The 15,000-nt window shown below is 41.3% G+C and overlaps 1 protein-coding gene across 4 annotated transcripts in view; it reads left to right on the top strand.

Annotated features, from left to right (window-relative positions):
• The window catches only part of LOC137984790 (uncharacterized), a 51,920-nt gene that overhangs the window by 26,665 nt on the left and 10,255 nt on the right, over positions 1 to 15,000 (top strand). For all 4 annotated transcript variants that reach the window (XR_011119178.1, XM_068832075.1, XM_068832074.1 and 1 more), the window contains exons 11-21: positions 1,099 to 1,205; positions 2,101 to 2,184; positions 3,008 to 3,100; positions 4,382 to 4,523; positions 5,314 to 5,369; positions 5,692 to 5,767; positions 8,666 to 8,728; positions 9,371 to 9,510; positions 9,894 to 9,977; positions 12,606 to 12,692; positions 14,297 to 14,429. Coding sequence is in view for 3 of the 4 variants with exons in the window: in XM_068832075.1 (XP_068688176.1) it covers positions 1,099 to 1,205; positions 2,101 to 2,184; positions 3,008 to 3,100; positions 4,382 to 4,523; positions 5,314 to 5,369; positions 5,692 to 5,767; positions 8,666 to 8,728; positions 9,371 to 9,510; positions 9,894 to 9,977; positions 12,606 to 12,692; positions 14,297 to 14,429 (1,065 nt within the window). In the remaining variant the exon portion in view is untranslated. The remainder of the gene's footprint in view (positions 1 to 1,098; positions 1,206 to 2,100; positions 2,185 to 3,007; positions 3,101 to 4,381; positions 4,524 to 5,313; positions 5,370 to 5,691; positions 5,768 to 8,665; positions 8,729 to 9,370; positions 9,511 to 9,893; positions 9,978 to 12,605; positions 12,693 to 14,296; positions 14,430 to 15,000) is intronic.

Below are 15,000 nucleotides of genomic sequence, written 5' to 3'. Positions count from 1 at the left end.
ATCCTCTATGAATGCTTACTTCTTTGGGAGTCAGGCAGGCACATTGGTCATGAACCATGCCTCCTATGTGTGCGATTGTATGTAGGCTGAGTTGTAGTCGATCTCAACCTGACGTCGAGGTTTTTCTGTGGGAGGTCCAATTTTCTTCTCTCGTCAAAATCGACCCATAGCTAATTATATCTGACCGTGGTGCTTTTCGAGGGCCACATATTAGAAAGCTCAGTTGGATAAGCATCGGACTACTGTGTGGGAGGTCGCGGAATAAAAAACTCCGGCTGGACCAACACTCAGGGCCTTTAAATAACGGAGGAGAAAGTGCTGCCTTTGTAATGACATCTGCAAATGGCTTGACTCTCCAATCTTCTCGGTCAAGGACGATAAACTGTGGGCCCCGTCTCACAGCCCTTCAGTGTTCACAACCCTGTGGGACGTAAAAGAACCGGCACACTATTCGCAAAGAGTAGGGCATGAAGTTGCCGGTGTTTTGGCCTGCCTTCTGTGGTATATCATGGTTGGGAGAGTAAATCCTCATAGATACTGACTACACCAAGCTCTGACCTACTCTAAAATCCCAGGGTAAAGAAGCATATATGACAGAAGATATATGATATGATGACATAACTGCTAAATGGTAATGTGTCAACCCCGTTAAATAAAGATTAGGCGGGTTCATACTAGGGAATACTACTAAAGTAGTTCTTACGTCAAGAACTACTTTGAATGTGAACGGGGTTTACTTTAGTTGAAGTACCTTACTCTGTAACCTTAGAAGCGAGGTATCTTTAGAGAATTAGGCGAAAGCACGATCTCAAGTCTAGTTTTATCTCCATCGAATGTGTACTTGAGCAGATCATTCGGAGGCAAGCAAGTCTCAAGTTGACTTGAATTTCTTTCGCACTTATGACCTTCACGGAGCCCAGTATGAACCCGCCTATTATTGTATTGTATTGATATTGCATTTACATACGAAGCAGACGAAGAACTGTTTTTATTGACACTTACGAATGTTCAATCTAACCTTTGTAGCTGTTTGACTGCCGTTTCCTTTGTATTCACTTATTATGCTCTCTGATTATCGCCCTTTTTGTTTTATGGCAGTGTCTGGTCTTCTCCTTGTGGTAGTTCATAGCGGCGAAAAGTTGATGGCAATGGATGATGATGGTTATAGTGATCCTTACTGCATAGTGGCTGCTAATAAAGAAAAGGTAACAACAACGTGACAGTGGGACAAAAATTAAAACTATTTCAACTACGCGCCTCGTTGTGGGATTATTTCCATTTCATATTCTACTGCACTCGTGGCGAAATTATTGATAATTAACTTTGATATACACACTTAATTGGGGCTTTTCAGAGCCAATGAAACAGAACAGAACAACTTTTAAAACAAACCAGTTTGCTATTTACAAGTGCAGCCGAGAAGTTGAACCTTGGACTAGCAGAATCATATTCAGCGAGTGGTCAGAGTGAGTCTTGAATCCGGGATCTCGGGATCTCAAGGCAAGCGCCCTAACCACCGGGCCAAACTGCCTTCCACAAAACTGACTGGACTGCAAGGGTCAAGTGAAGACAATTAACAATTAGACCCGAAGCCCGCAAGGGCTACGGGTCAATAGCCCATGAGGCGAAGATAAATGGGGTATTGACCCGTGGCTCTTGAGGGCGAAGGGTCTAATTGTTTTACTATCACCCAACTAGTTGCACAGAAAAGGCAATAATAAAGTTAGCGAATGCAAGTTGAAGAAATATTTATTTGGCCGGAATAAAAAAGAAAGAAAGCGTCACGCTTTTCGATAGCGTAGCCAATCAAAACGCAGGATTTGCATTAGTCCACTAGTTGGGTGATACTAATAGAGAATAGACCACTTTTACATTCTTTTGTCTTTATGTTAATTAGACCTACTGCCCTCATTTTGAAACAGAAATTCTATTCAAATTTGCTGGTCGTAGCGAGGTTAGGAAGGCTTATTAGCATTAACAAAAGAATATTTGAAGAACATTTTATTTGGCCGCCATTATGAAATAGGTCTATGAAGTATTCTTGTATTCCACAAAACGTCTTGGTTTATTCACTGTACCTTGAAACTCTGTTTTTTGAAGGTGCGAACCACTCCGCACGTATCTGAATCTGTTAATCCGGTGTGGGAAGCTGTAGTGGAATTCGCTGTAAAAGATTTTACTAAGGTAAGCAGAAGTCGGCTAGACCGATATTGAGTCCTCACCACAAACGATTGAGAGAGGCAAACTCATCTGATAAACCAAACTATGGGAATATGAAGTACGAGAGCTATTTGGCTCAAATCCGAAGAAAATGATTTGAAATCTATGATAAGTTACGAGTGATACTGCGTGGTTATTTCAAAGACGGCACCTTATTGGTCAGTGTTGGTGTGAAAGTAAACCGCGCGATCATGGGAACAACAGATAAAAGTAACCATCGCACCATGGGCAGCGCAATCTAAAAATAAATTTCATCTTCTCTTGACAGGGTATAAGCTTTGGCCATTTATTAAAAAAAACGTGCAAAGAGGGGAGGTTTCGTATTTTCAGCGTTGAGTTGTAACGCACAGGGAATGAAAAGATTGGAAGGCGGGGTGGTCTCCGATTATTGCAAAACGTGGTCGAATTGACGCCAGTATTCGGGATTCGGGGCAACCGAAGGCGAATCTTTCCAGTGACCAGAGTGGGAGCAATCGCATGCAACTTCGACTCTTCGCTGATTTTACCCTCCTTAGTTAACCATGTCACTTTTCCTTGGGATTATTTCTTTCAGGTTATTTAAAATTCTAAGTAACTAAGTGCTTTCCTCTTACGAGCAAAGCCTCTCCCTTTTTGTGTGCGACATACCAGGCTCCGCCAATTCCAGCCCAGCCGTCAGAATGCGAAAGATCTCTCTGACCTTGTTTCCAGTTTATCTCTTCTTTCTGTCCAGTGGAGCGAGAGAGGGACTGGAAGAAGACAGAATGACATCCGGTTTTGTTTGTTTATTTGTGTTTTTTCATTGCAGACTACATTATCTTTTCTTGTGTATGATCGTGACGTCAATTGGCAAGGACAGTCAGATGACTTTATGGGGTCCTGTAACCTGCAAATGAGTCTGGTACGAAAGCGGAAGTAAAGATAGTTCGTGTCCTAACTGATAATAGTGAGCTTAAGCACGAGACGTTTTCGAGTCACGAACGGCAACCGGAAGTGAACTGTTTTCCCTTTTAACTTGTCTTTACACTACCACATATATATTACCGAGCATCTTTTCTCTATTATAGAGGATAAGTTTAAAAAAACATTTGGAGCCCTGGCTTGCGAAATGTTCACTACTGTTTTCCGTCCATGGCTCTGACGAAGTGTCTCGTGACTTAAGCCCTTATGTTAATCACTTCCAAAGTCTCAAGGTTAAATGGCTTAGCACAAGTTCTCTACTAGTTTTAAAGAATACAATTTAACTTCAAGTTGATCAGATCTAGTCACCTGTAGAAAAGTGCTCCAGCCACTGCGCTAACCCTGCTGCCAACCCTGAGCCAGCCTTGGTCCGGCCTTAGCAACTGATTGACGTAAACTCAAAACTAAAATAACTACTTTGGCCCATCACAGCAGATGTAGACAATAAAATGAAAACATGAAGAGGACGCTGGCGCGGAAAATGCAGGCGATCAAACGAAAATTGTTTTGTTTTTTCCTTTGGTTCACTGAAAAAAGGTGCGACATTTTGAAGACAATCAGCGTGACGCAGAAAATGTTCTTTTTCTCATTATTCCGAGGATCAGCCGCAAAGTTCTCGAAATTTCACCGAGACCGACCGAAGGTTATCCCGAGCTACTTCGTCTCATGATTATATTGTCCTGGCCTCGGTTGTTCAAAAGGTGTATAACACTATCCACCGGATAAATCACTATCCAGCGGATAGACAATAACAAAACCAATTGAGTTATCCAGTGGATAGCGTTATCCACTCTTCGAACAACTGGGCCCAGGGGCCCGTTTTTCGAAAGTCCCGAAATTTTACGGGCCATTTTCGTGTGTCACAATTCTCTTTGTATCTCAAGAACGGAGAGGACTTAAGTCGCCAAACTTCTTCACACCCATTTTTCTTTTTGTTACCTTGAAAACATGTGAAAAGATCGGCTTTCAAAAACAAGCGGTTGGCAGTTTCACAAATGGCTTTTCGGGCCCGAAACGTTTTCGGGACTTTCAAGAAGTTGTTGGTTCATCAAGAGTTGGTTTTACTTGGTGGTTTGGGGGCTGTCCAGAATTGACTGAGTGGTAATATATTTGACCTGTTCATTGGCCCTCAGATATTCAAGGGACCCTCGATATTGTAAACAAAATTATTTTTTGATCCGTCAAGTAAATTTCTTATATTTGTTTCTCAACGCTTAAACAGGACGAGCCCGCAATCATTAAGCGTAGTATCGACTTGAAGTACAAAGTGTTTGGAAAGAAGAAGTCAGAGGACACTATCATGAAGGCAGGCGCGCTAACAGTGTCAGCGGTCTTTCGGCCCGTGGAAACTGTAGCCAAATCAGGTAAAGGGTGGATAGAGAAGCACATTCATATATACCATAAATTCATATGCCACCCTTACATATATCTTTAGAACCAATTTGGGTAGCTCTGTAACCAGTTCAAGGGGGCAAGGATACCTCCTTTTCTTGAGGGGCTAATCAGGCCCAATAAACACAGATGACATGAATAAACTCACCAGGTTTAAGAAACCCATGTGGTGAGAGCCAAACAAGCTGCAGTTCTCAAGCGTAGCTAACCAGGCTTGGTCTACCGGTGGTAGTTAGGGTGCCTTCGATTGACCGTATTCCGGAATAGGAATACATGAAATACAAGATAGAAATCCTTCCTTTTTACGAAGATTCACATAAAAATTGTCAAACACCTGCTAAAATGCTATTGTAGAAATATCTTTATTATTCTTGTTGCTTCAAAACACCAGACATACCGTTTTAAATCATCACTCCACGCATTCTTACTCCGGAATAGGGTCAATCGAACATACCCTTAGTTGTGCTCTGTCGAAGGGCGAACGCTTGAAACGTCAGGTTTTTAACCTCCCTCCCGGAGTCACTTTTCTTAATTAATTCCTTTCATAGAACGCAAATTTTCGTATATTAAATGCAGTGGAACTGGAAACTACCCCGGCATATATTCTCTAATTCGAGGTCGGAAAATCCCTTGAACCGGTAACCTTTGTTGTTAAAGTTTAGTGCTGCATCCTTGCAATGCTGAACAAGGTGAATTGCGCCTGAGAAACATTTCATCTCAGCCCGTTTATAATCAATATTTTGTGTGGTTTTGTTGATCTAGAAAAGGAAGTGTCCCCTGGTGGAATGCCTGATGGTGAAGATATTGATGAAATAAATGTAAGTGATTCGTTTTATTTATTCTGTTTCAAGCCGAACACTGTGTGCAAATGAACAAACAGCGTATGGAAAACCATCGGCAAAAATTTCCTTTTGAGATATCTGAACCCCTCACTTTTCAGCAAACCCTACCTTGCATTCACCTGTTGCCAATCGCGCGTGCGCACAGCCTACTATCGATATATCCGCGGGAAGCCATGGCGGCGCGCCTTTTTCTTTTATTCTTGCTTTCGGCTCGAAGCGAAAGGGGTTCCACATTTTACTAAGCCGCAAAGTTGTTACAGTCTCCATACTAATTTGATTAATGGTGCCGTGGCTATAGGAACACTCCAAGAAACACACTATGAAGAGCAGCATGAAGATAAAACGACAAGTAGAGGAAATGATGTTAATTAAAGGTAATTTGTCATAATAGATTTAACATTAAGGGCGTTCATTTCTACGTGCAGTGATAGCTCTAGCAAGAACAAAGACCTTTGCCGAGATCTCCCGCATTCTTACTTCACGAAAAATGAGACGAGATAGTGGGAGTCCTATTTATTGCTTTCAACCCAGTTTTTCTTTGGGCCCAGAGTGGGGAATTTTTTTCGTCCTCGCTGTGCGTTCGTGAGGAAGGGCTTTCTGTTCAAACTGGAACCGGCTGGGTCAAACGCGAGGCAAAAGCAACAGAAAAAAATGAGCTGAACTCGTAGAAGAGAAACGGGTGAAAATTCATTCCAACTGTTGTATGTAATCAAAAATGTTGTGCAACCGACTGCAGGAGAAGATGGCAAAGCCACATGATAGTGAAAGAGTGCAAAAACTGTTTGGGATGTCTTCCGTAATGAGACTTCATTTAAGACGTATCTTTGTAATTTGCTTTATACTCGTGCCAGGGTCCAAGAATATACTGGTCTTTTTGGCTGACTTTCTTCTCCGGTAAATTTTAAAACTGATTATTTTTTGCGTATATGGCAGAGATAATAGGGAGATGTAGCTTAAAGGCCCTTTCAAACGGTTCCAACAGTGCGCTAACAAAAGAAGCAACACTTCCGCGAAACTTGATTGCAAAGAACTAACAACTAGAAACCAGACTCTTTCGTCCAGATAAACTTCGCCAAATTGAGTTTTTCAGCCTGATGTGAGCATGCGTGTGTTCTACAATTGTTGAACAGAGTGTTCAAACGTCTTCATTCAACATATCCGAGGCCAAAGGAAAAGTTGAATCGATGTTGAATGAAAGTTGAAACCGATTTAAACTTGATTCAGCACGCTTTCGACATTTTTTACGCTTTCAACAATGTTGGACAACCTGTTGAAACGCACCGAATCTTTGGTTTAACAAACGTGTTGAATGCATGTTGAAGCAAATGCTGAAACCGTTTAAACGGGCCTTAAGCTTAAGGCTCCATGTAAACGGACGTAACATTGTTGGCCAACAACTCCCAACATGATTGTTGGGAGTCACATGTTGCGACAGTTTGCAGACCCTGTTGCATGTTGTTAGGAATTGTTGCGCGACGTTTGAAATGAAACTGGTCAAACTTTTCAGCCAAAAACTCCCAACATTTCTTTCATTCCGTGATCGCCGAAGCGTAGCGGAACAATGTTGGATGCGTTTGCACAGCTCTTCCAACATTGTTGCGACCACGCACGCGCATTACATATGGTCTCCATGGAGACAGCAACGCATTAACATGTTGAAAACAAGATGGCAGCCGAATTTTTAAGTTTGCAAAGTCTTATGGGCCGTATCCTTGCCATAATTGGAGTACACATCGCTGCCAACATCATCCAACATCTGCCGAAATTACTTCTCCTAACCCTAACCCTAAGCAAGGACGGCTACGAGAACGCTGTCTAAAAATATTATTTCCCGTTACTGTAATAATTTTACGATTACTCCAGGTCGCTCGGCATGGAAAGTGTGAGTCCACATTCCAAGATTAAGGACGGTGCCTACTAATTCAAAGGTATTTTTACGCGGTTTACTGAATATGCGAGAAAAGCAGATCTTAAAAAGTGTTTTTTAAATCCAAAAAAGAAAATTGGGGGTAACCACGCATTTTTCGAAGATAATTAATCAACAATATTTGTAAAAAGCTTTAAAATACAAAGCAATGTATGGCATTGTTTTCCAAATTGAAGGTTAATTACCTCTGAAAAATGCATGGTTACCCCCAATTTTCTTTTTGGATACCAAGAGCACTTGCTAAAGTTTACTTTTTCCGCATAGTTTTGAGCGGCGCAAAAACATCACTGTCTTAATAAGCACAACCTATAGGAAATCCGAGTATCTCGAGATGCGCAGAACGTGTGCGCAATAACAATAGTAGGAACCGTCCTTAAAATTAGAGAGAACAGTGTGGATATTTAGAGAGAAATTAAAATTTATCGTCAGGTGCTGTCTTCCTCAAAATTACCTCAAATTTGGTCATTTCGATCACATCGTCAAGACGAGAACGGCAAAGAAATCTATAAAAATCTTTTTGCAAATTAAACCTGTTGTTTCATCACGTTCTCGTAGCCGCCTCCGTCGTTGTCCTTGCATAAGGGAGCTTACGAAACGACGACGCCGACGGCAACGACGACGCTACGAAACAATAGGTTTAGTGAGCAAAAACAATGGCTCTGCACGCTCTGCACGTGCGTTTTACATTTTGGTACATTTCTTTGCCGTCATCTCCTAAATGACGACGTGAAATGACCAAATTCAAAGTTCTGTGGAGGACGTTAGCACATGACGATGAATTTTCAGTCCTCTCTCTACGCTTCCAACCGAGTCATACAAGTTTAATTCCTCGACAGTTACTACACATTTTTAACTCGAAACGTCATGTAATAGTTTTGCAGTGATATGAATAACGCGAACTTGTATTTTTAAATGAAGTCCTCGTAGCCGTCGTCGTCCTCGTTTCGTAAGCCCCCTTATAAACACCATAACGACGTGATAGGAACACATATGACGTCATGCGAAAGACACGAGCACTTGACAATAAATTTTCAATTTTCCGGCCTTCCAGGCATCCACTCTGTTCATTTCAATTTTATTCCTGATGACGTTGATGCACACATTCCATTTCGAACGACTTGGAGCAATCGCTAAAGTACCGCAATAACGGGAAATGACATTTTTAGGTAACGTTCTTGTAGCTAGCGGCAGTCGTCTTCCTTTTTTAAATTCATATCAGCGAAGGTGACTAGATTAGGTGGGAAAGGCGTTTAAAAGTGATAAATGGAATGCTATACGTTCAACGTTTGTCGCCTCCTGGAGTAGTCAATGTAATGACATCATGTGTTCTTTCGCTCTCCGCTAGAGCTTGGAGTCTTGGTAATCACTCTCCTTCAGGGCAAAGACATGGTGGCTATGGACAGCAATGGTCAGTCAAACATCTTGCTATTTTTCTTTTCTGCAGGACGGGTTTTTTTATGTTTTTTTGTTGCTGCTGTTTGAAGAAAAAATTAATAAACATTAGCAAACATAATGATATCGTAGTTGGGAATGCCTCGCTGTTGTGCACAACCATGATACAGGCATGCTTCTTTTCACAGTTTATTACAGCTTTAAGCCTTCCCTTCCTGAGACTGGCAATTGCAGGTTTTACTCATTTCAATGCCAGACCCTTTTATTCTTTAATGAGGGTTGGCTCAGGGATAAAAGGGTTAACGACCTCGCTCTACATCCATTAAAAAACATTATTTTTCAATTTCTAATTTTAAAGCCATAAAGGTCAAAGTAAGGTGGATTTCTTTTGTCAGTGAAGTGTTGAAAAGTAATGTCCCTTATCACGCATTCGTTTGCGTCACCAAGCTAAAGGATTACCAACCAATCAGAACCAATCATGGAATTTTCTCGCACTCAACGCCGGTCACCAGCAAAGGAGTTTTGATTGGTTAATTCTGCGTGTGTTGCGATTGGACAAAATGATCATTGTGTCCTTGGATTTTATCGATGCTTCTTTGCAAACGGCCATAAAATTGTGCTTTTTATTCAGTGTTTATTTCTTTTTCGTCTTCCGCAGGTCTTAGCGATCCTTTCTGTGTGGTACGGGTGAACAACGCGAAGAAATACAAAACCAACGTGGCTTATGAAACTTTAAAACCCGTGTGGAATGAATCTGTGTCGATTGCCATGCCACAAGCAAACGATAAAATTCATCTTGTAAGTTCTGCTTTTTGAATAATTGCCCGTTTTGGCCCCATTTGCTGCAAGGGTGGACAATAGCTTCAATGGGATAACTTTTAACAAATAAAATTGAAATCTGAACTGATGGCTTCTCTTTTTCCTCTTCGTTTGACCACCCTAGGCTTGTATATCTTAGTAATTGTTGCAATTTCAAATTGTACTTTGAAAAATCAAGCACTCTAGTATACGTCATCAAACAGTCTCGTTCCCAGACTTTGTCTTTCGTAGGATACGTGAACCGAGTCTAAGAAGCTTAAGGTGTCAGGATTTAATAAGTAACTTTAGGAATTATTGATAACTGAATCAATTACAAAAAACTGCGTCTCCTATCACGGCACCTGTGTTTTTCTTTGCTCTAGGACGTGTTCGACAAAGATGTGTTTCAGAATGACTTCATGGGAACTGTTACTCTCACAGTCGATGAAATAAAGGAGGCCTCTAAGGTGAACAAAATATTTCTTTGCAAGGCTGTGGCGTAGACAGTGTGGAAGAATGATGCTAATTAACGAAGCTAATAACATTTTACTGGGCTTTCGATGCAATACAACGCAAAAGTACAATACTAAACACAACCAGAAGCACACAACCCATAAGTGTCGATCTCTCTCATTTGACCTTGGCCCATCATGCACTTTACTGTAGTAGGGAGTTCAAGAAACGATTACGGCTACGACTACGACAACCCCACAAAACAATAATATCATTGGTTAAAAGAGCATAAATAATAGTGCTGCACGCGCAGCACGGATTTTAGCAAGTATGTTTGCGGTTATCTGCATAACCACGACGTGAAATCACGAAATTTGAGGTTTTGACGGCAACGTAAGCATGCAACAGAGAATCCTTCATTCTCTATTTTCACTCTGAACCCGCTCGTACCAATTTATTTTTAGGATACTTCGCACATATTGTAGGACGTGAACGAGACTAAATAATCGCGAAAGACTTATGATAGAGCCAACTTATATTTTGAGTTGAAGATTTCGTCGATCGTCGCCGTCGTAGATCTTAGAGACTCCATTATCTAAATTTAAAAACGGGTTTCTCCGGATAGTCCATTTTACAGTTGTGTGCTTAGTTACCTGGCCCATGAATGAAAGTGAGGCTGGAGTTGACCTAGTTTTGATAGAAACCTCACCGCTTTTGTTATGTAAATTCCAACTAATAGGCAACTTTCACGATGGCGTCGTTTGACTACAACTACCAGAGTTCAGTTTGTTTTTCTTTTCTTATTTAAATTTTGTATTCCCAGTGAGGTAAAAATAACAATAGCTCTAATTAACATGAGACAAGCTAAACCTGTAGGATATGATTCTGGTACTTGTAGTCAAATGGCGTCCTCGACCATGCAAATATCCTATTAGCATGACAATAACGTCATTAAGATATAAAAAGGAGAGAGGTCTGTATCATAAAAAGTTAAACACCAGCCTCACTTTCATTTAAAGGCCAGGTAGCTAAGCACACAACTGTAAAGGGGTCTATGATGACCTATCAGATCGCGCCTCATGACCACAACGCATCTGATTGGTCTGCGACCAGGTAGCCGCACGAGGGATTGCTCGTGCTTAAATGCAAAATCGTGGATCGTGCAAGGAATACAACATCGGCAATTTTTTCTCGCAAAAATCTAGCAGTAGCGTTTCTAAAAATATATAGTATCGAAAACTGATGACCGCATTCCATCGCAGATTGAGGCTTCTCGGTTATGCACTTCTTTCACAACTCGATATAATTTAAATAGGCCAGTTTAGTATTGGCTTGGATCGAGCATGAAATGGAGGCTAATGCGGGGGATTCTTTTCACATGCAAATTATTTGCCATCGCATTAAATTCCATTTCATGCTAGATCCAGTCTAACCGTGGGAATACGAAACTGGCCTATTCCTTGTAAACAAAGGAGCTTGAGCATTGCATTGGTATCGCTGAATTCATGGGTTCAAATCTCATTCAATCCTGAACTTTTAAGGTTTTCTTTGCGTTATTGATTGAGTCACCTTCATAACTGCAATGATGAAAATTCTTCTATCTGCATTTCAAATATACGTCTTTCGTAGATGTATATGTATAGATGTCTTTTATAATGGCGGCCAAATAAAATACTCTCCTGTTTTAATGCTAATAGGTCTTTCTAGCCTTGCTATAACGAGCAAATTTCAAAAGAATATTTGTTTCAAAATGAGGGCAGTAGGTCCAATTATCATAAATACAAAAGAATGTAAAGGTCGTCGCTACTAATGAAAGTGGTCTCCTCATTTTGAAGCCCGCCGCACACGGTGAGGAAAGAGCTGAGCAAACTGCCTCGCGAGGTGGTTTGCTCAACCGTTTTCTCACCGTGTGCGGGGAACTTTTGGTGAGAAATTGGCCTCGCGAGGCCGTGAGGAAAAAACCAAACATGTTTGATATTTTTCGCCTCGCCAGGCAAATTCCTCATTGTGTGCGGCCATCGTGAGAATCGAGTTGAGCTTGGTCAATGAAGCATCCAATAAAAATACATGGCATTCTCACGTGACCTCAGTGACGTCGGAATTTCTTCCTCCGACACCATCCTGAACCGCTGGAGTCACGTGAGTATGCCATGTATTTTTATTGGATGCTTGATTAAACCAAGCTCAGCTCGATTCTAACGATCGCCGCACACATTGAGGAATTTGTCTCGCGAGGCAAAAAATATCAAACATGTTTGATTTTATCCTCACGGCCTCGTGAGGCGAATTTCTCACCACAATTTCCCCGCATACGTGAGGAAACGGCTGAGCAAACCGCCTCGCGTGGCAGTTTGCTCAGCTCTTTCCTCAAGTGTGCGGCGGGCTTCATTTGAAACAAAGATCAAAGCAAACACACTATCGATCTAAATTCATTGCAGTTTTAAAGTGGTCGTAAGAATGATGAGAAAATGTTTTAAGAAAGGACAGAAATAAGTTATTTCCATAATGATTTGAGAAGGTGCTGGAAAAGTTCTGTTGTTTTCCTGATTCGACTCCAAAAAACATGGCCGAAAACGCCTAGCCGGTTTCGAGACTTCTTGAAGATTCCAGTAATAATTTGTTCTTTTTCGTTGTTGAAATAGAAAGGGGGACCTCAGTGGCTCAAACTACAGGAAGTTGAATCAGGTGAAATTCAAGTGCAGTTTAAAGTTTCCATCCCTGGTGAACAGGTTGGTAAACATTCTACAGGGATTAGAGTAGACTGACCCGTAAAATCTTGGCGGGATACTTGAAACTTGGTTTGCAGGATACGGGATGAAGTCGTCGTTGGTAGTGTTATCAAAGTTTATTAAATCTATTTCAAAAGATCATTACGGTACGTATTTGGGTAAAGCCTGCATATATAGCGGCATGCGAGATACTTAAGTTTATTTTGAGACGCCTCTAAGACTAGTGGCGTATTCCATTTATAAAAAATTCCAGCTTGAACTTTTCGCAATTTGATGCGCTTAATAGCCCAATTTCGACATATTTCAAAAGGCATCATCTCGAGGCTCTAGGGAATAAACTCAGACAAAACCTTATTTTTATTCCCCAAAGCCTCGAAATCATGTATTCCGTTTTAAGTTGACTTTTAATATTCTTAAGCAAAAAATTCGAGACAGTTATGCAAACCCAAGACGCGTAACTGTCGAGAATTCTCCCAACTCCCCCCAGTGTTTAGATGAGGCTATGGAAACACGGAAAAAAGTCCTCTATTGCTTTTATAAAATATTTCTAAAAAATAATTTGACAAATGAAGAAAAATGCTTTTATATCGAGGCATGACTCTACGAAACGCTAACTCTGCTTGAAGTCGCACTAGTTTGCTGAAGAATGCGCAATAAAGCTAAGCACATTAATTGGATGAATTTGGCCACACATGTGGCGTGTTTAATTTGATCCAGGACACTTAATTGTGGTCTACAGGATTACCATTGTTCAGCAAAGGTGGGGCGAAAAAGACGCGCCCACATTACTAAATGTACGCAATTGATCCGATGTCTGGTGACAGGGGATGGGGGAGCGGGAAAATGTTTTCTTCGCGAGATACCGACGGTACGAGGGCCAAGGGAAGAAGGGCGAATTGCTCGAGAGAAATATCGTTTATCCTCTAGGGAACGCCCCCTCTATTTCCAGGGGTGATACTTGACACAAACCAGGCTTACGGACCAATGCTTGACCGTCATGGCTCGACATAAATAACATTATGCGTGCACAGAATGTATGGGTTTTTTTTTTACTTTTTGATTGAAACAGACTTTCTTGATACACGCTCACATTTTCTACCAGCCAATCAAAACGCGCGTCTGACAACACATAACCAAAAACATTTATTGTGATGTTACAGCCGTGTTTTCATACTCTCATCTCAACACGACTATTGACCAACGAGAGTGCGCGTACTATCCTAATTATTTATAAATGGACATTTCGCACAAAAACTCGACCCAAGCCACCGCGCGTTCACATAAGTTTCGGGCCAATCTGTTCACTCTTGTCTATTGCGAGCATGGGCCACTGGGAAAATACAACTCGGTCATTTTAGTCCAAGCGGTGCATCTTACACAATTCATCTACAGATTTGGTCCCAATATTCCATTCAATCTGAATCAAAATTTTACTTCCAACCAAAATTTCCTGAAGTTTTCTGGAACAATGGGAAAGGCCCTTGAAGAGTCCAAAGATGACTAGGGTGTCACTGTCATGTGAGACCAAATATTCGGAAAAGACCTTACTCTTTGTGGGCTGTAAACAGTGCAAAAAGCTTGCTTAATTTGTTTCATCTTGACAGGATGAAACAGAGAAAGCTGGAGAAGCGACTTTACAGCCAGGAGAGAGTGGAAACGATTCAGGAATAAGTGATGCAGGAGAACAAACAGAACCAGTTAAAGATGTGTTTGACATTACGCTGGACAAAATGGATGGTTCGTAAATCTCATTGCCATATCTGATGCCGGCGCGGCGCTCTACCCAGCTGAGCTACGAAGCCACTGATATGGGATCCGGAGCTGGTCATTTGTGGGTTCAAATGTTCCCGTGATTAATGAATCAATGAACCCACAAATGACTAGCTCCCAACATCAGTGGCTTCATAGCTCGGTTCCGGCATCGCGACGTCACGGGTTCAAACCCTGTTGAAGTCGTGAAATTTTCAGGCTTCTCTACGCAATTGTTAAAATTGTGTTCATAACTGCGAGGATCATAGCTTCACTTGATTTCACCTCCGCAGTTCAATATATGATTCATTTCATATATCATTACGTTCATCGCTCAAGTTTTTGGCCAAAAATATCCAATATTAAAGAGAGATTTTTTTCAATAGTGACTCGGAGGTACTTGAAAAAATGCGAGTGCTCCTTGATTCGACAATTTCGGTCCAAAATAGTATAGCGGGACAATTGTCTTCTAAACGTAGTTTGGTGGACCAGCTCCGACGAGTCTCCTATAGCCCACTTCAGAAAATTCCATAATGCTCTCTCAGTGTCCCCCCCCCCC

This window comes from Montipora foliosa, chromosome 14, assembly GCF_036669935.1.
Source record: "Montipora foliosa isolate CH-2021 chromosome 14, ASM3666993v2, whole genome shotgun sequence".
NCBI classification, from domain to species: Eukaryota; Metazoa; Cnidaria; class Anthozoa; order Scleractinia; family Acroporidae; genus Montipora; species Montipora foliosa.
Note: the sequence above shows the minus strand (reverse complement) of the source record. Positions and strands in the feature narration are given on the sequence as shown.